This window comes from Dromiciops gliroides, chromosome 5, assembly GCF_019393635.1.
Source record: "Dromiciops gliroides isolate mDroGli1 chromosome 5, mDroGli1.pri, whole genome shotgun sequence".
In the NCBI taxonomy this organism is placed as follows: domain Eukaryota; kingdom Metazoa; phylum Chordata; class Mammalia; order Microbiotheria; family Microbiotheriidae; genus Dromiciops; species Dromiciops gliroides.
This window is the reverse complement of record NC_057865.1, coordinates 291150421-291177497: the sequence shown is the minus strand read 5'-3', so window position 1 is coordinate 291177497 and position 27077 is coordinate 291150421. Positions and strand designations below refer to the sequence as shown.

General features: G+C 49.8%; 1 protein-coding gene across 4 annotated transcripts in view; it reads right to left on the bottom strand.

The window, feature by feature from the left end:
* Positions 1-680: 680 nt before the first annotated feature.
* Positions 681-27077, bottom strand: part of CACNA1I (calcium voltage-gated channel subunit alpha1 I) — a 226568-nt gene continuing 200171 nt past the window's right edge. For 2 of the 4 annotated variants that reach the window (XM_043966183.1, XM_043966185.1), the window contains exons 29-37: positions 26905-26975; positions 24157-24235; positions 22179-22300; positions 20016-20366; positions 18994-19140; positions 15918-16040; positions 12560-12728; positions 11727-11923; positions 681-7682 (exon numbers count right to left, since the gene is read on the bottom strand). In XM_043966183.1, the coding sequence (XP_043822118.1) occupies positions 6957-7682; positions 11727-11923; positions 12560-12728; positions 15918-16040; positions 18994-19140; positions 20016-20366; positions 22179-22300; positions 24157-24235; positions 26905-26975 (1985 nt within the window). In that variant the 3' untranslated portion in view covers positions 681-6956. The remainder of the gene's footprint in view (positions 7683-11726; positions 11924-12559; positions 12729-15917; positions 16041-18993; positions 19141-20015; positions 20367-22178; positions 22301-24156; positions 24236-26904; positions 26976-27077) is intronic. The other 2 variants (XM_043966184.1, XM_043966186.1) reach the window with 1 other exon arrangement.

Below are 27077 nucleotides of genomic sequence, written 5' to 3'. Positions count from 1 at the left end.
AATTTCATCCTCCTCCAACCCTCCCCCCACTTCAAGGCCCAAGCCATGTCTTCTCAGTTCCCTCAGGAAGCCTTCCATGGCAGCCCCCATGATCTCTGACTTCTTCCTCTGTCTTCCCAGGATCTTACACCTGAACCACATCCAAGATTTTTTGCAAGCATCATCTTGTGTCCCCAACCTGAGGTCAGCTACTCCAGGGGGAGGCTGAACCCGCTCCTCCTCTCCCCTTCCACCACAAGCACCCCCCCATCTGCCCAGGTTCAGTGCGGGGAGAGCCCTGGACTTGGGGCCCAGTTTCCCTTTTTACTTCTACTGGGACTCTCTGGGACTCCATTTCCTTTTCTAGAAGATGAGGGGGATGGACTACCCAGTCCCTCCAGCTCTGAGTCTGCTCCTCCAACATCCGATGAGAGAAAAGCTGGTCGTGAAGTCCCCATGTCCTGGAAGGACAACGGCCAGAGAAGGGGGAGTTCTCTCGGGCCTTGCTCCCATCCCAGACACCCCAAGTCCCCCCTGTTCTGGGGACCCATCACTGTGGGGATTTTTATAGAAGAGCTAGAATGAGGGAGAAGGATGATAAGTAAAGGACTCAGGCAGGAAGTCACCCCATAGGCTTGCCGCCCCAACTCGAGAACACACCGCAGACACACACACACACAGAGTTTCTGAAATAGCTGTTTTTTTAATTCAATACAATACTGTTGGCTGTTGGTTTTCCTACACCTCGATGGTAAGAGAACAGCAGACACTACCCATCAGCAACTAGGATTAAAATTGTCATGTCGTAGAAACTGTACATCCGACTGGAAGTTCATTGAGAAAAGAGGAAAGGGAAAGGATGGAGGGCTTCTTGGAGGAGAGAGGCTCGTACCTTCTCAGTCTCCCTGGTGGCGATCCCCCTCCCCCAACCCCAGGGTCTGAGCCTTGAAATTCCTATTATTGCATGAAGACAAGGAGCTATCTGGGTGTGGAGAAGCTGCTGCTCCGATGATCAGGGCATTCACCGCTCCTGAAGGCGCAGCACTGGACAAGGGGCATGGGCCCTGGAGGGGACAACAGCTTCCAGATGGATGGGCTGGAAGGAGCAGGGAGGAGGGAGGGGGGGATGAAGCTGATTTATTGGAATTTTGTGCCTCCACTCAAGTCCTGTGCTGAGGTCCTGTCATGGCCTGGATGTGAACTGGGGTCCTTGGAGGCCCCGTCAGTGGAGCCTGAACCCCAACAGATCTTGGCAAACTGGAAAGGCTTTGAGGACAGGTCCAGAGACAGACCCATAGCTGTCTTACATCAAGCTGTAACTAAGATTTTTCACACCCCAGCACAAGTCAAGTTGGGGTGAGGAGTCTAGAGGAAGCTGCACAAGGAGTGGATTGACCTGTCATTTAGAGAATCTCTCCTGCACCCCTGGAGGATGGAGAGCGGTCGTGCCTCCCACAGATGTGAACTAGCACCCTAGGGCAGAGCTCTGTTTGTCACACCCTTGTCACAGCTCTGGCCCTCAGCCACCTGCCAAGCAACAAGCATTTATTAAACACCTGATGTGTATTAGGCACAACAAGCATTTATTAAACACCTGCTGTGTGCTAGGCACTGTGCTGGGTGCTAGGAATATGAAGACAAAAAAGACTTAGCAGTGGGCTTTGGCTTCTAGCGGCTCAAGTTTTGGACTATAGCAAGTCGAGAGAGAGAGAAAGAGAGAGAGAGAGAGAGAGAGAGAGAGAGAGAGAGAGAGAGAGAGAGAGAGAGAGAGAGAGAGAGAGAGAGAGAGAGAGAGGCAAGGAAAGAGGTGTGAGGGGCTGCGATCTGCTGGAAGTATGTTCATTTTTGCCCCTATCATTGTCAGAGAAAGGATGTTCTGGAGAACTGCAAAAGGAGAAAACTGGGACAACAGGTATGGGAATGGTAGTGTGGTACAGTGGGCAGAGCATTAGATTATTGGAGTCCATCGATGTAGGTTTGAACCCCAGTTCTGCTATTTATTATTTGTGTGGCCTTGGGCATGTCATTTTCCCCTCCAGGAATCTCAGAAGCCTGTCCTTAAAATGAGGAGGATTCCTTCTTGCCCTGACTTCCTAGAGTCCTTGGGGCAGGATGAGGGGCTTGCATGAATGGGCTGTGCTTTTCTGAGGCAAAGGGGAAAGGGACTCTGGGAAGACGTCCTAGGCAAAGGTGTGGGGTATCCCACCCAAGAGGGAGGGCCTAGACATAGTCACTGTCCTGTTCTCCAGCCACCTGGGGCCCAACATACGTGGACTTTGGGGTTTGGGGTCCTTTGAGTACATGTGGACGTCATGCCCCATACTGCCCACATTGACTTCGGTCGCTCCTTCTGTCAGGCATGCCTCTGTTGAGCATTGGCCTGGGCCACTGACCTGATGATGACCTTTTAGTGGGACTAAGCTTCTGTCTTAGAAAGGGTCCAAACCCCCAACCCAGCCAACACACGAGTTAAGGTCAGCTTAGTGCCTGGGCCTGTTTCCTCCTCGCTCCAAATTTATGATCCTTTCTGCGTCTCAGTTTCCTTATCTGTAAAATGAGTCCCTTTTTCTCTTGGCCAAATAGCCCCTGTTCTTTGAAGTGCTCCTCTCCTGTGACACCGATTCAAAGCCCCTCCCCATCCTGGCTGTCTCCACTGGACAACCCAGGAACAGAACACAGCATTCCCTGATTCTCTTCATGCACTCTAAAATCCATTTCCTTTTTTCCCCTTGCTTCCCTCCTATCAGACCAGAGGCCTCTGAGTAAGCCCCTCCACCTCTCAATGCTCTAGACCATTCTAGCCCGCAGAGATGATGCCAACCAGACCTGCTGGGGGGAATTCCTTCTACCAAGGAAATCTCTCTCTCTCTCTCTCTCTCTCTCTCTCTCTCTCTCTCTCTCTCTCTCTCTCTCTCTCTCTCTCTCTCCCTCCCTCCCTCTCTCTGTCTCTCTAGCTATTAAATTATGCTGAACTTGTGGTCCTCTAAAACCCTCAGCTCTTTTTCAGGCAAACTACTATCGAGCCAGACCTCCCCTCTCCTCAACTTACCCTTTTAAAGCTGGTTTTCTAAAGCATAGGGGGTAGTATTTTACATTCATCAGCACTGAATTTTAAATGTAGTAGTACAGGAGATTCCTGTTAGGGTGGGGGGTCGGGATCAATGCCCTTCTAGGATCCTTTGCCACGAACAAACTCACATCTCTCAGCTAATTGTGGTTCTTGTGACTTGGCTCCAGAAAAGAGGCAGAAACACAAGGAAGCTCAAGCATCCTGCAGTCCAGGGGTAAAAAGGGAGAGATGCCACAGAGATACTGGCATATTCCGGTCCTAGAGAAAACCCACTCGAGGTAGCTGCTTGCCATCGTCCAAAGAGCATGCACCATCCCTGCCAGCCCTCTACCCTTGTCCTGAGCCCAAGAAAGACAAACATACTCTTCCTTCCTCACTTGCCCTGAGCAGCACATCTCTGAGAAACAACAACAACAACACAAAGCATCATTCCTTGTTCAGCCTCACCCAACTCAGTGACTGTGGCAGATTCTAGTTATGGGAACTGATCCAGACATTCTGTATCTGCTAGCGTATGTAACATTCCACACCTGTAGCCCTCCACCCCTACCTCTACCCCTCCATTGTAAACTTCCTACCTTTTCTTCCTCACCCTGTTGGCTGTCTACAATCTGACTTGCCAGCTTGGACCAAGCCATAACCACATTTGCCTCCTGCCAGGCTGCCTAGATCCCCATCCCTAATAGGTTGGTCTTGGAAGTCAGAAGGCCTTCCTAAGTTAGACATGTGCAGATGGTACAATGGTAACGATAACATCTGCCCCACCTACCTCACAAGGTTGCAGTGGGCATAAAGTACTTTGCAATCCTTAAGGTACTATGGAAATGGGGGCTGTGATCATCCATTCACACACATCTTCCAACCCATAAAGGGACTGGGAGTGAGGAGAATAGCATAGGTCTGGCATCCTGTCAGCTGGGTAATAGGAGGAAAGATCATTAGCCTGGTAATCCGATCGGAAGGTGTGAAAATAAAGGGCATTAATTAAACTACAAAAATAACAAATGCAGGCTGTAAAGAAAGGGCTTTGTAGATGCATAGGAGATTTTATATGTCTATAATTACATTTAGGAGTCTTGTCCCAGTGACTCATTTGACTCAAATGGAACTGTTTTCTAGTCTTGGTACCCCAGCTAAACTAAATCTTTCTCTTAGGGCTGGATCCTCCTTAAAAGGCCCTTGGAGTAAACTCAGGTACCAACAAGGTGGGAGATGGGTAAACCAACCCCCCTTACCTCTCCAGCCAGAAAGACCACCTCCACGACTCCTTACAGGACTTGGTGGGAGGCTCAGAGTGGGGTCATTTCCCTCACATACCCTGGTAACCCTTCAGAGCTGACAGGGAACCCCTCCCCACCAGTCAAAGTTGGGCCTCCAGGAAGGGGGGGGGCGGTGAAGCCCATCCTTAGGTCTTGTTATTGCTTATGTGAAACTTGACCCAATACTTTGGAGAAGGGTTGGAGAAGCTAGAGCAAGTGTGTAAGCATAGGTGTGTATCTGTGTGTGATGGCATATATGGGTGTGAACATCAATGTTGGGCATGGGTGAGTAGAAGCGTGTATTTGAAAGTGAATGTCTGTGCATCTGTGAGCACGTTTCCCCCCTCTATGAGATGAGAAGGTTGGGCAGGCTCCCTAAGGTCCCTCCAAGTTCTAAATATGGGACCTCTGAGGCTATATAGGGACCTGCAGTTCATTGGCTGGAAGGACTTAGGAGAAGATGGACCCAAGTTGCCCTGGATGGGATGGCATGGGATAGGCTGAGATCTGTGTATTGAGGGACTGCGGGAAGTCGCTCACTGTCCTCTGATGCCTGGCTGGGGTGTAGAAGTGAGCCTGCCTTCTCAAAACTTGGCACTCTGGCTGGTTCTGCTGGAAAGCCCAGGTCAGTGATGGGTTGCGTGCCTATTGCCTAGCTAAGAGGTGTAGGCATTTTGGGGGGATAGGTGGGTGCTCGTTAGGGGGGAGAAGCACAGGAGGGGCTCCTAAAAGAGCCAGGTCTCAACCCCCCAGCCCCAGCCTGCCAGGCATGTGCTTAGGACAAGTGCTAAACTCAGACAAGGAGAAAGGGGAGGGCCTGCCCTGAATTCTGGAATTTGCTTAGATACATTTGGCTCCTCAAGACCAAGACTGACCATCTCGGCAGCTGGACTCAGGAGAAATAAACAGATGAGCCCACCCACCTGCAATGGGACCTCTCATAGTCCAAACTAGGGTCTATCTATCCTGGGCTAACCTCCCCCACACAGGCCTCAGATGGGCCTCCCTTCCTTCCTCTTTCCAGCCACTCCCTCATAAAGGATAAGGAATTGAGAATGGGGAAGTCCTGGATTCAAATCCTGATTCTGACACTTACTAGCTGACCCTGGGCAAGTCATATGTACTGTCTGGGCCTCAGTTTCCTCAACTGTAAAATCACTGACCACCAAAATCCCTTCCGTCGCTTCTCGGCTGAGACTCTGCTTGTTGGTACATTCGTTCTCTCCTTTTGCTCATTATTCTTTGTCCTTTTCTCTGTCTCTTTGAGGCCTAACTCTATTGCTTAAAACACTTAGAACTGATGGGGAGACAGACAGACAGACAGAGAGATCACTCTCTCCCAAAGTTCTCTATTTCGGAAAAAGGAGTCTCCCCCCCCCCAAGATCTGGAGAGTGCCGGGGGTTCAGGTGATCCCAGCAAGAGGCCCAGGGGCTGGGATACTAAGGAAAGGGCCCCACCTTGGAAGAGCAGCCGTGGCATTGCCCAGATCCTCAGCTGCGGGAGCAGGGAACAGACTGGGAAGGGAACACCCCATATATGGAGGGCAGGCCTTGGGCTGGACTCATCAGTCATTCTGTGTCAGGGCCTGGTTAGCAATGGCAAGGCTTGCCCAAGGGCATGGTCACCTATCCATGCTCACAGCCTGCCCATCGAAAAGACTCCAAGCACCTTTCAACCCAAGCTATTGACCTCAGGTAGGTCACCTCCCCTTCCTGAGCCTTTGGTCTTGGCCTGGGTGGGTGGGCTTGGAGGTGCCTACCAGTCCTGATACCACATGGTTCTGTGGTTTCCTGCTTTTGCTGATGCAACAGGAGGCCATTCTGGCTAACCCAGGGAGGCATGCCCACCTCCTCTCTCTCTCCTATTACTTGAAAAATATACTTCCTCCCCTCCCCTTTGTTGTTTGTTTTTGCTACCAAAAAAAAAAATATATATATATGTCCCTATTTGCTAAATAGGGTTCTTGTGCCTTTGGGGCTCCTAAAACACAAACAAGAACAAAAGGACAAAAACCCAGCCCCTTCCAAGGAGTGCTGGGGGCCTCCATGGGCTGCCCCAGACCACCCCTGGGCAAAGTGAACGTCCTGAGGGCCTGCTGAGGGCAGTGTCCAGGCCGGACGGAAAACAACTCTGCCCTCCTAGCCTTCTGCTCTTGGGGCCGGACTGTTTCTCACCAATTTTGTTTGTCAAACGCTCCCCTGCCTTCCCATCCCAACCTCTCTCTGTTCTTAGCACTTTCTGGAAGTCATGAGCTTTCAGTAAAAAAAATAAATAAATATATGTCTTTGTGTGTGTGTGTATATATATATATGTATACATGTCTATATATATGGAGAGGGCCACATCTGGCTCCGCGTCTGGCCAGAGGCCCCCACCCCAGCTGAGCTGCCCCTGGCTCCTCCTTCCCCACAGTGTTTCCATCTCGGGGGCAGTGCCTCTGGTCTCCCGTGTGCCTGAGGTAAGTGTGTTTGACACCCAGCCGGACCCTGGTAGACTCTTGCCCGCTTCCTCGATTGCTTCCTCGCTCGCTCACACTGGCTCACTTCAGTGGGAGTTTGGAAGTGACAGGCACAGTGAATGGCCTTCCCCCGCTGGGCACCCCCGCCACAACCGCTCCTGGGCCTGCACCCCCCGGGGCCAGAGAACCTCATCTGTTCCTCTTGGTCACCCCTTCCCCGAGCTCCACCTGGGGAGGCTGCTTGCGTTGGCGGCCCCCTGGCCCCTGGGGCTCCTCGCTGGCTAAGCGGCGGTCCTTGCAGAAGTCTGTCCCCCAGGAGGGGGTGGACAGGAAGCCTCTGGGATCAACCGAGTAGGGCTGCAGGCCCTCAGTCCCCAAGGGGGGCAGCGGGCCCTTGGAAGAGGACAAGGGGACCACTGTGGACAGGCTACTTGTGCTGTTACACCTCTTAGCCAGGCGAAGGCCTGGGGGCGGCAGGGCCGGGGAGAAGAGGGAAGTGAGCGACAGGCTACTAAGGGTCTCTGACTGCTCGCTGCTGTTGGTGCCTCCCCCCCGCAGGCTGCTGCCCACCCCCTCCTCATCGGAGGGATCCATAGAGTCATGGTGGGTGCAGCCAGGGCTGGTGCTGCCCCCGCTGCTGTGGCTGCGCTGGTGACCACGGAGGGTTCGCAGGCTGAAGAGGCCTCGGCCTCGCAGGCTCCGGTGCCGGGAGGCCGGAGAGAGGGCGGTGGCCACCACAGTTCTATGGGAGGCCCTGGTGTTGGGGCCAGGCAGCCCAGGGCACAGGGCGGCGGGGAGGTCCAGGGTGCACTGCGGGGAGTCACTGAGATTCAGGCTGTCATCCAGGGTGGTCTGGAGGCTGCCTACCGAGCCACTGCTTCGGCTCCCGTCCAGGGAGGTGTCGCTCTCCGTGGTCTGAGAGAGAGAGAAAGAGAGATGATGGGAGACAGAGTTGGCAAGGCCCTGCGACCCAATGGGTTCTGTTTTGTTTTGTACCTCAAAATTCTTACCATCTCATTTGGACAGATGAAGAAACTGAGGACCAGCTATGGGAATCTGTTTGTCCAGGGTTGCTCACTAAAATCTCTGTCTTTCTCCTTTCTTTCTTTTTCTTTCTTTCTTTCTTTCTTTCTTTCTTTCTTTCTTTCTTTCTTTCTTTCTTTCTTTCTTTCTTTCTTTCTTTCTTTCTTTCTTTCTTTCTTCCTTCCTTCCTTCCTTCCTTCCTTCCTTCCTTCCTTCCTTCCTTCCTTCCTTCCTTCCTTCCTTCCTTCCTTTCCTTCCTTCCTTCCTTCCTTCCTTCCTTCCTTCCTTCCTTCCTTCCTTCCTTCCTTCCTTCCTTCCTTCCTTCCTTCCTTCCTTCCTTCCTTCCTTTTTCTGTCTCTCTGTACCTTTTTCCTCTCTCTCATTCTCTATCTTTCCTTCTCCCTCCCTTCCTTTATCCATCCATCTCCTGTGTACGCATGTATATTGTGTATACACCCACCCCACTACACACACACCACAGACAACTCTCTTTTTGGCAGTAGCAATATAGCCAGGGTGCTTTACTTAGAGTATTCTCTCCATTCATCAGTTCCATTTGCTCTCTGGATTCAAACTTGAAGCCTTCAGTGTTTATCTTTCTGGAGCATGTTAAGAATTCTGCACTCAGGTGTTCAAATAATGTTTTGATATTGTTGGGAAAATTGTCCTCCTCCTCCTCGTGATCTTTCAACGAGGTTCCATCTGTGGTTGTGTCTATCAAGGATTCCTGTATAATTTCAGTACATGGCAACATGATGTAGGGAGCCAGCCTCTGAATTAGGGAGATCTGGGTTCCAATCTTGCTTCTGACCCATATTTGGGCACGTCCCTACATCTCTCAGCATCCTGGGCAGCTCTAAGATACTATTTTGCAAAGGAAGTTTCCCTTGACGTTAGCAAAGGTCATTCCCAAGGTGAGAGTTCTCTGTACTAATTAAGTAACAGGTTTGGTCCTCTCCCCCACCACCAAAAAGAGAGAGATGATCCTTTTTCAGAAATAGGGCGGGGGGCAGCTCGGTGGCGCAGTGGATAGAGCACCGGCCCTGGATTCAGGAGGACCTGAGTTCAAATCCGGCCTCAGACATTTGACACTTACTAGCTGTGTGACCCTGGGCAAGTCACTTAACCCCCATTGCCCTGCAAAAAAAAAAAAAAAGAAATAGGGTGGACTAGATTTGTCACTAGGGTTCCTTCTGCTTCTGGGGTTTTATGATTCTGTTTCAAATATTTCTTTAAGCTTTCTTTAATGTCCAGCTTTCTTATCCTCTGTTCCAATCTCTAAGAAAGAGTGGCCTCTTCCTTTAATTATGTTAAACTATAACAAACTAAGGGGCAACTAGGTGGTGTAGTAGATAAAGTGCCAGGCCTGGAGTCAGGAAGACCTGAGTTCAAATATGAACTCAGACACTTATTAGCTGTGTGACTCTGGATAAGTCATCTAACCCTGTTTGCCTCAGTTTCCTCATCTGTAAAATGATCTGGAGAAGGAAATGACAAATCACTCCAGTATCTCTGCCAAGAAAACCTCAAAGGGGGTTACAAAGAGTCAGAAATGATTGAGAAACAACTAAACAACAACAATCCATATTCAAAGGAGAAACCCTGCTGGAGAAAGGCTTTTGAAACTGTATTTTTCTCTATGGAATCAAATCCTCCTCTGTAATCTACAAATAACTGGGTGGTAGTTCCAGTAGCGGCTCATTTTGTGACTACGATGATGTGGGCTGTTTAAGAGACTTTTCTACAAAAGCCTGACCATTCCCTTCTCCAGTTTTCCTGAGGGATACCCCCGATATGTACATAGGAGAAGAATAAGTAGGCAAGTGGGTCAATAGTTATTGATGTCTTCTAGTTCACCCTAGTACCATTTATGATCTGTTCTGCAGGAATCTTCCCTCCTTTGAATTAATTGTGAAAATTGGTCCCTGGCTGTTCCTTCACAGATTTATTCTCTAAGACAGGTCCAGCCACTCTTCTTGACTCCATTTCCTCGGGGGCTGTTGGTACACCCTCCCTTGGTGCATTGGGCAGTGAGGTGGCAGGATACAGATCATTTTGGATGAGAATAAAACATGATGGAAATGCCACTGATCTCTTCTGTGCTTCACACCTAGCTCTTGTGCTCCTTACAGTTGCATCTGGATGTTCTTAGGACAATCTATGTGGCTTAGTCGGATCTCACCCTAAGTTCTCCAAAGGCTTATTCCCCTTCTCCTGCTTTTTACTGTTTTATGAGACGCCCGCAGTCATCCCTCTTTTTCTTCCATTATCTTTTGCAAATGAACTTGTGCCCTAAACCAAAGACTATCATGTGTCTCTGCATGTCAGGGTGTTTGTTGGCCCGAGTATTTTCTGAGATCTTTTCACCTCACCGCTCTACATTGTGTAGACTTTTCTAAGAAATGGAGACTTTTCATCCATTTCCCATTTTTCAGTCAACAGCTTGTTTCAATAGGTCATACTGAATAGTCGTGATCACATTTGGTGACACTTCACCTTTATCCTTTCTTCTAACGTGGGGTTCATTTTGACCTCTGTTCTAACCAGTAGATCGTCCGACTACACACAGACAGCTGATTCAGAAATGAATCAGCAGCCCCTCCCCACCCCCCACCTCCCTGACCAGTCATTTCCTGTCTGCTAAGATGCGGTCAATTTCCCTTTTCATTAAGTTGTTCAATGTTTGCCATGTTCAGCATCTTCCTGAATGGAATATTTATGACACATTCACATAAGACCTTTGAGTAATCTATGAGACCTCTTTTATGTCCTGATCCTGAATCACATTTTCCAAAATAGACATGACTGTCAGTCATCCTCGGGGCTCATGCCGGCATTGATGTTGCCAAGTATCAAGGTAAATATTGGGCCACGTCACGTTCTTCATTGAAACGTTTTACCTCTGCGAGAGATGGTGGGTGCAGCAGTCTGTGAACAGGCATCCAAGCACCTGCTCTCTGCTGGGCACTGTTATAAATGCTGAAGACACACAGGTAAGATAGAAAGGTTCCTGCCCTCAAGGAGCTTACACTCTACCAGGGGAAACAACATATGCACGCATATGTATAAATATATGCATGTGTATAAACATATATGTATAAACACATAGCTGTGTCGAGATATATGTATAAATATGCATGTGTGTATAAATAGGTATGTATACTGTATAAATAAATGTCTATATGAACACCTGCATATATGTATAAATATAAAATACATCTGCACATATGTGTGTAAATATATATAAATGTATAAATATGTATGTGTATGTGTGTAAATATATGTCTGTGTATATGCATGTATAAATATATAAATATGTATGTTTAGCTATATGTATGAACAAATACAAAGTATTTACACTACTTGGGGAGGGGGTGACTGGCTTCTAGGAGGACCAAGAAAGGCTTCAGGCAGGTGATGCTTGGGACACTAGGGATTCTTAAAGGTGAAGGTGAGGTTGTGGGGGTGGGGGGCAGTTGGTACAAAGGCCTGAAGATGAGAGGATGCAAGCAGACTATATGGTTGGGCTTGTTTTACCAGTGAGGAAACTGAATCTCCAAGAGATAAACTGACCAAGGTAGGATTTGAACCCAGGATCTCTGACTCTAAGCCAATGCACTTTTCTACCCATGCCCTGCCTTCTGAGCACCGATGTGGTGCTCTCCTCCACCCCATCTGGCTTTCCTGTCCACACTCCCTGAGAAAGGCCTCTCAGCCCAGGGCCTCACCTGCAGCCTTTCTCTGGGCTCTGGGCTGCCTTCACCACCTGCTAACTGGCCTTGAACTTGTCATACAGGCACCTGTCCTGGGCCCTAACCCTCTGGGTGATAACCTCTACATTGGAGCTGGCCCCCACCTCCCCAACCCCCATCTTCCTTTAAGGAACCTTTGCCTTCGGGGCAGAAGGGGAGCCGGGTTGGGCCTCCTCACCCCTACCTGTCTGAGGATCGCGCAGTTGACACTTGGAGATCGTAAGGAAGCCCAGGAGCCCTGCAGGGAGATCTTGGGGAGAGTCCCCTTGCAGGTGGCCTTCTCCTCCACCTTCTGGCTGGTGGCCACAGCTGGATGAAAGAACTCTGCAGGCATGGGCAAGAGAGGGCTAGCAGCGTCCGATGAGAAAGGACTGGAGGGAACTGTCCGGGAAAGAAAAGAGGCACCAAGGATGACACTCTTCCAGGGGCCGGGACTTTGATGGGAGCAGGGTGGCAGGCCCTGAGGGTGCTTGTTCCACTCAGAGCAGAGCCAACATTCTGAGGGTGTGGGGCTTTGTGGGTCCTCTGAGCTCTGCTTGCAGAGCAGCAATGATGTAGCCAGGGAAGGGGGCATTAGATCTGCCCACAGCCACATGGAAAAGGCCAACAGCCAGCTCACAGATGATCCCCATTCCTCTTGTGCTCCCAGGGGTCAGCCCTGGGCTCTGTCTCTGACAGGAGCCCCAGGGCTGGGCTCTGGGGACTGGCCTCCATTACAGCATCCTTCCAGATGAGACAACATCCCTCCCAGCTGGGAGGCAGGCTTGAGCTTGAGCCAAGGAAAGGCTTTCTCACAATCAGGGCTGTCCAACAAGGGAGGGGGCTGCCTCGGTGTGGTCAGCTCCCCATCACTGAGGATATGACTTCTTTGGGGATGTTGTTCATGCACTGACTAGGGCTTAGACCAGATGGCCTTGGGGTTTTCTCCTGGCTTGGGAGACTCTGGAATTCTTCAGGAAGAGGCACCCCAATGTCAGCCCCCTTCCCACTCCCCAGAAGAGTAGGAGGGACGCTCACCTGGAGCACTCTCGTGCTTCAGCCAGGACTGGACAGGATTGAAGGGGTCCTTCTCCATCTCACACAGGAAGCTCTCTGGGCTTGCCGAGACGGCCGTGTTGGACAAGGGAAAGAAGCATTCTCCCAAGTCCCCGATCTTGATAGACTCAGGAGCGTCTGCTTCTCCCTGCTGGAGAAAGGGAGGGGTCATTAACAGCTGGGATTCATGAGTGTCCACCCGAAGAAGAGTCAGAAGCCCCAGCCTGGTGCTGCCTTTGCTCTTTGTTAGCTGTGCGGCCCCTGGCAAGACTTAGCGCTATCTGGAAAATGGGTCAATAATCCCTGCTCTGGCTTGTTTCCAGGCTCCAATGGGAGCGTGCTGTGTCCTAGGCTCTGTGCTGGGCAAAATCAAAACGGCCCCTGACCTCAAGGAGCTTACGTCGTGCTTGGGAAACCATTCTCTCTTACATGGATCAGAACCACGGGGGGTGAGAAGACACGGAAGAAGGAAGATCTGTCCCAGGCACAGAGAGCTGCTGCCGTGATGTGAGACGGTCTTGGAGGACCTTTCATGAACCTGTGGCCCGTGATATGCTAGGTGTTGTTCCCCCTGCAGACTGTAAGGTGCATGCGGGCAGGAACGATTTTCTCTTTGTCTTTCTCTTTGCAGATAGAGCCTGGTGCTCTGCAACCAGGAGGTCCGTACGAGATAAAGGTTTACTAAATGGAACGGGATTGAGGGTCTATCAGCGTCTCTCTGGGGCCATTGCTCTACAAAGTATTTGACACAGACATCTGCAAAATGGAAATGATTCGCATTTGCACCGTGTGTGCCGCGGGAACTGTTCACTGGATCATAGATTTGAGAGTGAGAGGGCACTTTGGAGGCCATCTGGTCCAGCCCTCCCATTTTACAGATGGGGAAACTGAGGCCAGAGGAGGTAAAGAGACCCGCCTAGGGTCAGAGAGGCAGTAAGTGAGAGGTTTGGGATTTAACTCCAAATCCAGAGATGTTTCTGCTGTATCTTCAAGGGTTAAATGACGTTGCCTAATTTCAATACGTTCTGGTGTGTTCTGATGCTGTGACAACTGGGGACCCATGTGTAACTTGTTGCACAGAAAACTCGACTTGTATGGCCTTGGTCAAGTCATTTTCTTCTCTGCACCTCATGGTCTCTAAGGATCCTTCTAGCTCCAAGCGGAAGATGCTATGCCGTGGATTTAAATCCCAATGCTGTCCCTGGCTCGTGTAGCAAATTTAATCACATATTAACCATAATATAATAACAAAAATATAATTACATATTAACTAGCATTTAAAGCTTACAAAGCACTTATCTCACACACTGGATCCTTCTAACAACCATGAATGAAGTAGGGAATGTGATCATCCTTTTTTTAAAGACAAATAAACTGAGCCTGAGTGAAGTGAAGTGATTTACCCAAGGACATATAGCTAGAAAGTATCTGAGATGAGATTTGAACTCAGGTCCTCCTGACCCCAAGTACAGGGCTCTGTCCCCTCTGTTCCCCCTTTATACCACCTCTCTGTCCCTCAGTTTCTTTCTCTTTCATCTCAATGTCTATCGCTTTAGGATTCTTTGTAAGTTCAAGTGTCCAGCTCACCAATTTCCCCCACTCCCAGGGCAGAGTTTCCTGCCATTAGGTGAGAGGAACCATTTGTATTTTGTTTGGGTCACAGCAGAAGCACTCAGGACCCTGAGAAGGGTGAGGAGAGAGGGGAGTAGAGAAGGGAATTTCTGGTTTAGAAAGAGAGAGGCTGGAGGTGGGGAGTCAGCAGTGGCAGACAGAGGGAGTGGGTAAAGGGGGAGAGAGAGAGTGCAAGAGAAAGAAAGGGAGGGAGAGAGAAAGAGAAAGGGAGGGAGGGAGAGAAAGAGAGAGAGAGAAATTACAGAGACAGAGACAGAGACAGAGAGACAGAGAGGGGGAGAGAGAGAGAGAGAGACAGAGAGAGAGACAGAGAGAGAGAAGGAGAGAGGGACAGAGGGAGGGAAAGGAGAGAGAGAGAACGAGAACAAACAGTCGGCTTCCCTCCAGAAGCATTCACACAAAGAAAATCTCACTTCCTGGCTCGCTGCAAGGTAGGACTTCCAATGGGGGAATTTCCCAAGGGCTCTTGGCTCTTACTATGGCTTTGTCCAGGATTCCCGGGGGGCTCCCTGAGTGTGGAGGACTCATCTCTCCCCATCAGATTGGAGGCTCTTTGAGAGCAGGGACTTGAGTCTTCTTCATCAGACTCGGGGAGTTATGAGCTTAGTGAATCTGTCTCCTCCCTATAACCATGGGTAGACTCCTAAGACCATTCCATCCAACCCCCTGATTAGAAGTAAGCTAAGGCCTAAGGAAGGGAAGTCACTTGGGTAGAACCAGACTGAGGGTACCTTCAGGGGCCCAAGGAAGACTGCAGCTGGACAGTCCAGGGCTCTTGGGGGGCCTCCCCTCACTTGGGGCTGACGTGGGCTCTAGACCTCCAGGAAGCTTTCTAAGAGGAACCATTTCAGGGTGTCTGTGTCTTCTCCTCCCAGGCCTCTTGTGAGCTGTGGACAGGCTTGTTAAGGGACTTATTTACCAGATGGTCAGATATGTGACAACAGAAGGATTTGGCTACAGCCCAGGCTTGGACAGTGGGTAAGAATTGGGAGGTATAGGAGGATGACACAGGATTTAATTTCATCTCTTTCCCAATAGAAGAAAAAAAAACCCAATCTCAAACACAAGTGGTGTGGCACGTGCACATAGCTCCGGGCTTGAATTCAGGCACACTTGGGTTTGAATCTTGCCTCTGACCTTTACTACCTGGGTGGCCAGAGACAAAGCACTTTATTTCTCCAGCCTCAGTTACTTCATTAGAATAGCACCTCCAAGGCAGCTAGGTGGCAGTGGATAAAGCACTGGCCCTGGATTCAGGAGGACCTGAGTTCAAATCGACCTCAGATACTTGACACTTACTAGCTATGTGACCCTGGAAAAGTCACTTAACCCTCATTGCCCCACCAAAAAAAAAAGAAACTCTTTAGTACCCATGACCTCACTTTGTCCTCACTACCTTATGAGGAAGATGGGGAAAGAATGATTCACTCCATTTGGCAGATGAAGCAACTGAAGTACAGAGAAGGCAAGTCATTTTTCTAGGGTTACACAGGTAGTTAACAGAATCACTGGGACTAAGAATCTGGTGACTTTATATGGGCCACCATCTTGCATAGTTTGGTAGCCAAAAACCCCAACATAATCATTCTCACATGAAAGAAAATCAGAGTTTGAAGGGAATCCCAAGGACCCCATGTAGCCTCTCACAGTTGGGGCTGGGGCGGGGGGAGTTCTGTTCGATGCTCTCTCCCACTTGTCCTTCTCTCACCTTGATCTCCTTGGAGCCCATGGGGCATGCTGTGGGACCCTCCAGGCTCACATCATCTCCCAGCAAGATCGAAGAGGACTTGTCTGAGTTCAGGGAGAAGGCCTCCACCTCAGCCAGCTGGACCTGGAAGAAGTCACAGACCCCTTGCTGAACCCTCAATGGGCCAGGGCAAGTGCAGAAGGAAAGGAACAGAAACAAGCCATTCTAGTAGCAAAGAATGAGGGGAAGAAATCGGCTGCTCAGTAATGGGGGGAATGGCTGAACCAATTATGGCACATGAACGTAAGGGGCTATTTCCACACCATGAGTAATGGCAAAAACGCTAGATTCAGAGAAACCTGGGAAGACTTCTATGAACTGATACAGAGAGAAGTAAGCAGAACCAAGAGAAATATTTATACAACAGCCACAAAAATATAAAGGGAAACAACTTAGAAAAACATATGGATGGTGATCAATACAGGGACCAATTAAAAGGCTAATGATGAGGGGCAGCTAGGTGGCACAGTGGATAAAGCACCAGCCCTGGATTCAGGAGGACCTGAGTTCAAATCCAGCCTCAGACACTTGATCCTTGCTAGCTGTGTGACCCTGGGGAAGTCACTTAACCCTCATTGCTCTGCCCTCCCCGCAAAGGCTAATGATGGGGTGGAGAATGAGATATACATTTTCAGATAGCCATCTTTGAGCTTGTGGGGGTAGAGGGTGGAGAGCAGACATGGAGCCATCGCTGAACTTGAGGGATACCTGAGGGGTGGTCAAAAGGAGGTCACAGAGGGCAGTGGCTCTATAGTCAGAGGACCTGGGTTCAAATGTTGCTTCTGATCCTTACTAACTGGGTGACCGTGGGCAAGACACTTAACCTCAAAGAACCTCAGTTTCCTTATTTGTAAAATCAGGGAGTTGAAAAAAGTGGTCTCTGAGGTCCCTTCCAGATCTGGATCTATGATGATATAACCACCCACTGAGTCACAGCCAGGGTGGGGGGGGGAGAGGGCAGAAAGGAGTCCCGTGCTACCCCACCCACAGGGCAATCTCTGGGCTTGGAGGAAGAGATCAGGAGTGATAGGAAGAGGTCAGAGTACCCCCTCCCACCCTGCCACAGGATGTCATTGGACATTTTAAGGCTACATTGGAGGAGTCATGAATTCTGGGATTTTCAAGCTAAAAAGGGACTTTTCAGGCCAGCTAGCTGAACCCCCACATTTTACACCTAAGGAAACAAACCTGGAGAAAGGAAGCTATTTTCCCAAACTCAGAGATGGGGTTAGGACTGGGTGAGTTTTCCCCCAGCTCTCTCTCTGGAGATGGTCTGCTGTCTCCAAACAGGTGCACTCAAACAGGGCTTCTTAAACTTTTCCCACTCAAGACCCTTTTTCACCCAAGGAATTTTGATGCAACCCCAGGTATACAGCTAAATAAAATTGGTAGACATAACTTTTTCCTGTTGCCAAACTTTTCATGACCTCCACCTTTAGTTAAAGAAACCAGGCACTGGAGAGCCATCTGAGGCCAGGGTCTGGGCTACATGAACTCCAGAGGGGACCTCAGTCAGGGAGGGCTACCCTCAAGTTGGAATTGCATCAATAGGAGGTGACATGGGACCCAGGAATCGGACTCAACAACAGACCAAGAGGAAGGTTTTCTGCCTAAGCAGGGATGGTGGATGGCACACTCCAGCTGGAGAAGCCAAGGACTCTCATTCATGGAGCAGGAAGGTGTTTCCTGCCAAGCCAGATGGATGGGAGGATGCCTTGTACCCCCTCTTCATTGGAAAGGGAACTTCAAAATCAGCAGACAGAGCTACCGGAAGGTTGCCCCAAGCATGCACTGGTGGGAGGAATTTTAGAACACAGAATGTCAGAAGTGGGAAGGACCTTAGAACAGGGAATGTCAGAGCTGGGAGGGGCCTTAGAACAGTGAATGTCAGAGCTGGGAGGGGCCTTAGAACAGAGAATGTCAGAGCTGGGGATGGGGCAGAATGTTAGAACTACAAGGGTCCAGTTCAACCCCCTCAGTTTACAGATGGGAAACCTGAGGCCCAAAGATGGATTATGGTTTGCCCAATGTCATACCGGATGTTAAGGGCAGAGCCAAGACCCAAATTTGGTTCTCCTTGGCTCCTATTCTAGTGTTCTCTTCTCTATTCCATTCTGGGGACAAGGAAAGCCCCCTCAGATCATTAGAAATGCCCCAAAGCAAGGTCATTTCAAGCAGAGGTCAATAATGACAACAGTCTTGGCATGAACACTGCACCCCTGGCAGACCTGTAACTAGGGGGAGGCAAGCAGAGCTGTGACCCAGGGTGCCAAAATTTAGAGAGTGCTTGCAGTCTTTCCAGAGCTAGAAACAACCAAGCTTAGTACCTAGTTAGGAAGAATAATTAGTTAAAATAGGCAGCTACCATTTAGTGAAGTTACTCCTTCTGACTCCAGCTAGCTACATCCTTGGTACTCAGCTCCCGCTTCTCCATCAGCTGCTTTGCCACATCTCCCTCTCACACTCCCCACTCAAGTCTTTAAAAGACTTGACTTGAAGCCCCATTCTATGCCCCACTTTCAAGGCTGGCTCATTTAGTTCTGACCACCTTCTTCCACCCCCATTACCAGTCTATTGCCTCATTTTCTTCTAACAATAACCCCACAAGGTAATCAGGGCAGGGTCAGACAGGGACTGTGCTCCCTGTTTGACATACAAAGGAAACAGGACCCAGACAGGTCACATAATTTGCCCAGGGTCACACAGCAAGTCAAAGATTGAGTGTCCAGAAGTCCTAGCCAAGTACCAATGGATAGAAGGAGCTGCTCTGACAACTGAGGAACACACAGTGGGTCTGCAACTCAGGGCTGTCCCCAACAAGCCAGACACAAGGCTGCCCTTTCTGCCCTCTTATCCCATGGTGCCTCCCCAACCGACCCTGCCAAAGGAGACACTGGTCAGCCCTGAAGGGAGCCAGGGCATTGAACAGATCCCAAGCTGCTGCCTAAGCCTGTGACAGCCTGGGGGTGGGGGTGGGACAGGGTGGGGTGGGGGGGAGTGGCCCCCTTCCCCCCCAGGACCCCTGTCCAGATGTTACCTCTTGCTGGTCATGGTCACACCTCTCGCACACGGCCGGGGAGGAATAATGGTGGAAGACGGAGCCTGACAGGTTATCGATGATCATTAACTCTCCTTCGAAGGAGTCCTTAATAATTAAAGAGACACTGTCCAGCCACAAGTTCTCCTAGGGGGGGACAAGAAGGAAGGGGGGAAGGAGGGGGGAGAAATTATTGGAAGGAGCCCAAGTTGAACAAGTGGTGCCTGGTGAGAATTTAGGGGAAGAAGTGCAAGGAAGTGGAGATGAGGGACATGGCCTTCTTGGGCCTGGAGCAGTGTCGGCAGTCACAAGCTCCAGACTCGTAGGAGGCTTGGGGATTACCTAGTCTAACCACTTCGTTTTACAGAGGAGGAAACTGAGGCCCTGGGAGGGGAGGGGAATTCTTCTAGGTCACACAGCTAGTAAGTTGGAGAGTCAGCATTTGAACCCATATCCTCTGTGGGTGCTTTCCACTGCACTAGACTGTTATCTCCAAGTTTTGCCCATTCCTCTGGAAGAAGAGGCCAGCGCCTCTGGTCTTAGGAGAGGGGGTCTTCCACTCCTCCTGCCATGCCAGGCCTCCAGGCCCACATTCATCTATTGCAAACCAGACCTGACCTTCAAAGCCCTGGGATGCTGGTGCCCTGGGCCTCCCAAAGGCCCATCCACCTCCTTTCCAGGCCGTCAGCTGGTCGGCCTTCCATTATTTCAGGCAGGCCTTTCATTCTCACCGGTCATGTTTACTGGCCCCGGGTGCTTATGCCAGCCTCACCACCGAGCCCGTGTCCTAGCCGCTGAGGGCTAGCTCCCTCCAGGAGGTCCACTGCTCGGCCCAGCTCAACCCCTCTCCTTTGCCATTCCGCTCCCGCCCGGTGTCCGGCCGGTCGCCCATGCTTGGATCTCGGCTCAGCCAAGTCCCCACCGGGCGGGTGAATCCTCACTCCCATACCGTGACGCCGCAGTCATCCCCCGACCCCCTGGGCAGGCGGCACCAAAGACCTGCGCCCCCGGGAGTCCCCTACCTGTGCCGGGGAGTAGCAGCGCATGCAGCGGCGCGCTTCGGCCTCAGCGGGCGGCCCGCCTCCCATCCCTCCGCTGCCGGTGCAGCCTCCTCCGCCTTTGCTGGAGCCCGGGGAGCCCGCGCTCCGAGGACAGAGGCCATGGGCCATCTCCAGCTCGATCTCGGCGTCCATCTCGGCGTCCTCCTGAGCCTCCTTGTTGCTGTCATCGAGATGCTTCATCAGCACTGCCACCACCACGTTGATGAGGACGAACTGGGCCGTGAGCACGAAGCTCACGAAGTACAGCGGCGAGATGAACTGCAGATTGCTGAGGCAGCTCCGCTCGTCGTGGGTGCAGTCTCGCAGCGTGTCCTGGGGCGGGGGCAGAGGAGGACAGCGCTAGGCTCACCCCACAGGGACAGCGATGCCTTTGCCCCGACCGCCCAGGAGAGTCCACGGCAGAAGCTCCGCGGTCCGCGGTCCGCGGTTGGGAGACCTTGGCCAATGGGACTGCTCAATCCATTTGGCTTTTTCTGTCTTGTCTGTGGCTGTGAGGATCCGGAGAAGGAAGGCGCGGGGGGGGGGGGGGGGGGGGGGGCGGGGGGGGCGGGGGGCGGTCCTGCCTCTCTCTGCCACTTCCTAGTCTTCCTCCTATTGCTCACTTTAGGAAATTCTCTGTTTAGCCCTACCTAGCTCCTCGTGGATTGGGGCCCCACACAGTCACGGAATTGTAGAATGAAAAGGGACCTTGGAAGGCCAACAAGTTTAACTCTTTTATTTTACAAACGAGGAAACTGAGGCTCTCAGAGGAACAGCAGGATGCTGAGGTCACACAGCTAGGAGTCAGTGACAGCTATCATTCAGCCCCTCCCAAGCAGGGCTTTTTGAAGTATGCCACAGTTTGCCTTCTATCCCCTCGCCACTTGTTTCCAATATAGTCCCGTAGCACTTATTTGTGAGTGTCCTGTTCCCCTGCTGACCTCACATGATACTTTGTTTTTGTGTCTCCAATGCATTTATCATGTGATGTCATATATTACAGTATCTCAACCACTTTCTAGACTGAACTATGTGAAGGGACAGACTATGCCTCATTTGCCTTTCTGTGTCCCTCAGAGCCTAGCCCAGGGCTTTGTTCCTAGCAGGTACTCAATAAATGTTTGATGAATGAATGAGTGAGTGAATGAATGAATAAATGAATGAATGAATGAATGAATGAATGAATGAATGAATGAATGAATGAATGAATTCTGGGACCAGAGCTCAGGTCTCTTGCCTTTGGTCCAGTACTCTTAGCACTAGATCACACTGCCTTCCCAAAAAGATCATTGAGAGGGGTGTCGATAGGCAGACAACTGGAGAGGAGAGTGGAAGGAAGGCCTGAGATATGTTCAAGCCATTTCACAGAAGTCACTGGTTCAGAAAAGCTCAGAACGCTCTCCTTCCTAACCTGTAGCTCTGTGAGCCCCTGGCTGCTCTCAAGGCTCAGCTCAAGTACCATGAGATCTCCAGTGTTAGTGACACTCCCTAAAAGTATATTTTATTTATTTTGTCTTGATGTATCTGTGACTGATTGTTTTCTCAGTAGACTGGAAGTTTCTTGAGGGCAGGGAGTATTTAATTTTTGTCTTTGTATCCCCAGCATCTGCCACAGTGCATAGCACATAGTAGGTGCTTAATAAATGCTTGTTGAATTGAATTGCTGAAAATGTGACCTGACCTAACCTGAAATTCCTTTTATCGCTTTGTTCTTCAACCTTTCCCCATCCCCAAACCTGGAAAATTCTAAGAGGAACATTATTCCTCCTCCTCCTCTTCCTCCTTTTATTCCTCCTTCTCCTCCTCCTTGTCTCTCAGTATTTGGGATATCTAATCTTGCTGCTCAGGATTTTTTTTTTTGCTTCCTTCTCTACATTCATTTATCCATCAATTAAACAAAAAATGTTTATTTCTCTCTTTCTTCCTTCTTTCCTTCCTTCTTTCCTTTCTTCCTCCCCTCATTCATCTGTCCGTACTTCTTTCTTCCTTCCCTTTTATCCATCCCTTCCTTTCTTCATCTGTCCCTTCCTCCCCCCTTATTCTGTCCATCCTTTTCTCCAAGTGTACTACTCTCCTTTCTTCTGTTCATCCCTTCCTTCCTCCTTCTAACCTTCCACCCTGCCCTCTCTCCCAGTCCCCATTTACCTTCATGATCCCATTCCAGTTGTCCCCAGTAGAGACCTGGAAGAGCGTGAGGAAGGCCATGCCGAAGTTCTCAAAGGTGGCATGGCGGCTCATGCCCTCGCAGGGATGTTCTTCACTGCACACTAGGAGAGGAAGGACAAACAATGTAGAGGTGGGCTCAGCATCCCAGACCACCCCTCCTCTGGATCTCTGGGTGGCTTCCTTGCACCGGCTGCCTGGGCATTCTAGGTAGCAAGGGACCACTGCCATTGTCAGACCTAGATGGGAACTCACCCTCTGCCCCCAAACCCTGCTCTGGCCAGTGGAGATGCTCATGAGGGCTGGGGGAGAGGAGAGAGTGACCTCATTCCTAGGTCAGAGAGAACTGTAATTCTTGCCTACTGGAACTGTGGGTGAGAGTGTGAGAGTGGGCAGCACAGTTCCATCTGCTCTGCCAGTCTTCTGCTCTTTGAAGTGTGTCCGGCACATTTCATGGCAGAATAAGTTCAAGGAAGCAACGTGGTGTGGTGGAAGGGCTGGGGCTGGAGTCACAGCACTTGGGTTTGATACCATGTCTGCCCTGTACTCGTTGTGTGCCTTTGGCTAAGTCCTTGAGCCCCTCTTGGGCCACCTCCTCAGCCTAAAAAGAGGGGGCTGGGCTGGATGATGGCGAAGGGCCCTTCTCATACGAAATGGATGGTTCTATGATTTTCTTTATGGTGAATTAGCAATATACTGCCTTGGCAACATAAAAGATGGTACCTTTGTAGGGATTCAGATCATAAGTGAAATCACAGGACTTTGAGCTAGAAGGGAGCTTAGAGATTATATAGTTCAGCCTCCTCACTTTACAGGCAGAGAAACTGGAGCCCAGATAAGGAAGGGATTAGCCCAGTGTCGCACAGATAATAAGGAGCGAAGCTGGGAGTCAAACTCAAGTCTTCTGAAGCCAAATCCAGGGCACTCAGGCGCTCTCGCTCTCTTCTCCCTCTCTCTCGCTCTCTTTTCCCTCTCTCTCCCTCTCTCTCCCTCTCTCTCTCTCTCTCTTTCTCCCCTCTCCTTTTCTCTCCTCTTTTTGTTTCCCTCTTCCTCCTCTCTCTCCTCTCTCTTCCCTCTTTCTCTCTATCCTTTTCTTTCTCTCTTTCCCGCTTTCTCTCCCTTTCTGTCTCTCCTCTTTCTCTTCTCTTCCTCTCTCTGTCTCTGTTCCTCTCCTTCTTCTCTCTCTCCATCCCTCTCTGTCTCTCTCTCCTCTTTCTCTTTTTCTCTTGTCTCTCTCCTTTTTCTCTCCCTCTCCCCTTCTCTCTGTGTGTGTCTCTCCATTTCTGTCTTGCCTCCCCTCCCACAAACATTTAAGACCACAGATCCAGAGCCGGTTAGAACCTCGGTGGTCATTTGGTCCCACTCCCTCATTTTACAGATGAGGAAACTGAGGCCCAAAGAAGAGAATGGTCTGGTTAAGAATCACTGAGTAGCCAGGGCAGAGTCGCGTGCTGCCTTCAGCTGTTCAGGGCTTTCTGCCCTTTGGGTTAAGGCCACCTTTGAGGTAAACACCGTCAGCGGGTGCCATGATATTATAGAGATTATATCAAGATCTCTTCTACCCCAGATTTCCTAGAGTATCTAAAGGGAACCACCTCCCATCTCCCAGCACAAAAACAATGTTTTCTTTTTCAACAATCCCAAACTAAGAGAAATCATAAGGTCATAAGACCTAGAAGTGGAGGGGCCCTCAGAGATCCCCCTGATTTTACAGAAATGAGTCGAGGTCCCAGGAAGCAGAGTGGTTGCTCCTGGGCACTTGGCCTATCCAAGCCAGGGCTCCAAGCGGCCCCTCTGAGAGGGCACCTTGGTAGGTCTCTAAACTTTGCTCAGAAAGAAGGGGACAATCCTTCTCAGCCTGGGACTCAAGCCACGTAGGTGGCTAACCTTGCAACAGAAAGGGAAAATTGCTCCCCTACCCCACTTCCTCCTGCTCTCTCCTGCCCATCCCCCCACTTACCCAACTTCCCGAAGAGCTCCACGCCCAGAGCAGCGTAGATGAAGAAGAGAAGCATGAAGAGAAGACCCAGGTTTCCCACCTGAAAGAAACACGGACACATTAGGAAGGGCAGTGGGCCAGCTGAGCAGGTGGCAGGGCCAGGGAGGCTTCAGGACTCCTGTGCTCGTGTCCTCCAACAGATAGAACCCCCGCTCCTGGAGGTCTTTTGTCTGTCTCCCCAGGCCCCAGGACAGAACCCGACAGGGTTAGTGCCTAATAAATGCTTGCTGGGTCACTGGAAGGGCCCCTTCCTCCCACCGCTATGGTACCTCTCTTGGTCGGCTCACTTTGGACGTGAGCTGTGGTTTTGCTGGAGGGCGGAAGCTTCCTCTATAGTGTAGAAGGTCGCCCACTCCCCAGTGTATGAGGCCCTGAGGCTGATTTACTCTGGGTCCCACAGCCAGCATGCCTCAAAGCGGGCTTCCTGCCTCCAAGGCCAGCTGTCTATTCATCGTGCCCCTTCCTGACCCCCTCTCCTCTATCTCCCATGGTTCCTCACCTACCCCAGAATCTAAGGCTTTGTACTGTCCCTCTGCATAGATCTCTCTCTTCCTCTCTTCCATTCTCATGGCTTCCACCATTATTTTTCTCTGAATGATTCCTTTGGCCATGAGAACCATAGAGTCACAGACCTAAAGCTGGAAGGGACCTTGGAGGTCAAATAGTCCAGCCCCCTCATTTTACACATGAGGAAACTAAGGCCAAGGTCGATAAAAACGACTCATCCAAGGTCACACACAAATGTCAGAGGAGGATGATCCCTGGATCAACAGACGGTCTTTTTACCCATCACTCTCACCCTTGACTCCTGCAATCCAGTTTGGGACACACTGTCTTTTGCCTCTCTTTGTATCCCTAGTGTTTAGCAAAATACCTGGCACATAGTAGGCACTTAATAAATGCTTGTTAGCTGATAGAAGGGTTGTGAGATGACTGTCTGTGAAGAGACCACCCCCATGGTGAAAATCTCTTCCCCACCTGGTCCCTTCCTACTTTCCCATCTTCTAGCTCTGGGTCTTTGAACATCTGGCAGGAAAGGGATTAACCTATGTGTCCAGTATCTCAAAACTAGCTGAGCTTAATGTGGGGAGACTTCTCATCAGACTGGTGGTGAGTTTTTAGGCAACTCATCAAAACTCTCTACCAAGGTATAGAGGGATTGAAATCTGCAGTAGTGGAGGAAATATCTATATCATTGAAATCTCAAGATCCTTAACACATTGAATTGTTCTTAGCATGCACCTTTCCCCTTTTCTGATGAAACTGTCACTCATCGGCACCTAGACATGTGACCAATAAAAAACCCTTAGAACAACATTTTATTAGATGTCACCACGCCAAATAGGTGGAATCTCTAATCTATATGGAATTAAAAACTCTCAAAATCTATAGACTTAGTAGAAGAAATCAAAACCATGTGGGAGAAATGAGATCTATGTCATCCTTATCATCTTATCTGCTATGCATCAAGCCTACTCAAGATGAATTTGTATCCCATTACTTTTATTCAATTACAAAAGCAACGGTTACAATGATCCAAGACAATTCCAAAGGACTCATGATGGCAAATGCTCTCTCCATTCAGAAAAAAGAACTGTGGAATCTGGATACAGATTGAACCAGACTGTTTCTGCTTTTTTCTTTTTTGAGGTTTTCCCCTTTTGTTCTGATTCTTCTTTCACAACATGACTGATGCAGAAATAGGTTTCATGTGATTACACATAGATCACCTATATCAGATTGCTTGCTGTCTTGGGGAGGGGGGAGGAAGACAAAGTTGGAACTAAAAATCTTATGAAAACAAATGTTGAAAACAATCTTTACATGTCACTGGAAAATAATAAAATACTTTTATGATTAAAAAAAAATAAAATAAACTAGTTCTGACCCCCCCCCCCAAAAAAAACCCAACTGTTTTATCCACCTGAACAGGAGCCTGAAGAACATGAAACATAAGATAAAAAAAGGAGTGTAATTTGTTGCAGGAATAGTTCTCTCTAAGCTCCTTTGAAGAGAAGATACCACTACTACTACTACCACCACCACTACTGCATCAATACTATAAATAAAAACAATAATAAAAATAATATATTATTTTAGAGCTTTAAGGTTTACAAAATACTTTATCAGCATTTAGCTCATGTCATTTGCACAGCCACCCACGAGAAGTAGATACTATAGATATTATCATCATTCTAAAAATAAGGAAACAGTCTCTCAGAGGAGAGAAAGGGGTTGGCCAGTGGCTCGCCCCAAGCCCTGCCAGACATGTGGGTCCCAGATGAGATCCCCTAGAAGAGGAAGCTGCATAGAGGTAGAACACGAGTTCTCTGCTCCCAAGGTTGTTAGCACCATCAGGAAGGCAGGGCAGCAGAGCTGTGGGAACAGGAAGGCGGCTTGAACAAAGACATAGCTTTTCTGTGTGTTTGAAGCAGTAAATAAAAGGCAGAGAAAGACCAGGCTTGTGGACTGGTGCTCCTTATGTTGCTTCTTAGACTGTGGCTGTCAAAATGAGTTCAAAGAGTTAAGTGTAGGCGGTAGGATTCAAGCCAAGGTCTCTCCTGACTTTAAGCCCATATACCCTTTACTAACAGACTTTTCATTGGCATTTCTCAGAAGAGGAAACTAAGGCACAGCAGGGGAGTTACTTATTCTGGGGCCACCTGGCCTGAGTCAGTGCTCTGGGGTAGAGGCTGAGGACTGCCTTACCTGGGGGAGAGCCTGAACCACTGTGTCCAGCAGGGCCCGCATCCCTGTGGCCATCTTCAGCAGCTTCAGCACTGAGGGGAGAGCCAAACAGCCGGTCAGGGTTTGAGAAGGCCAGGAGTGACCTCTAACTGCCTGCATGTGTGAGTTTGTGTGAATACAAAAGGGGAAGGGGA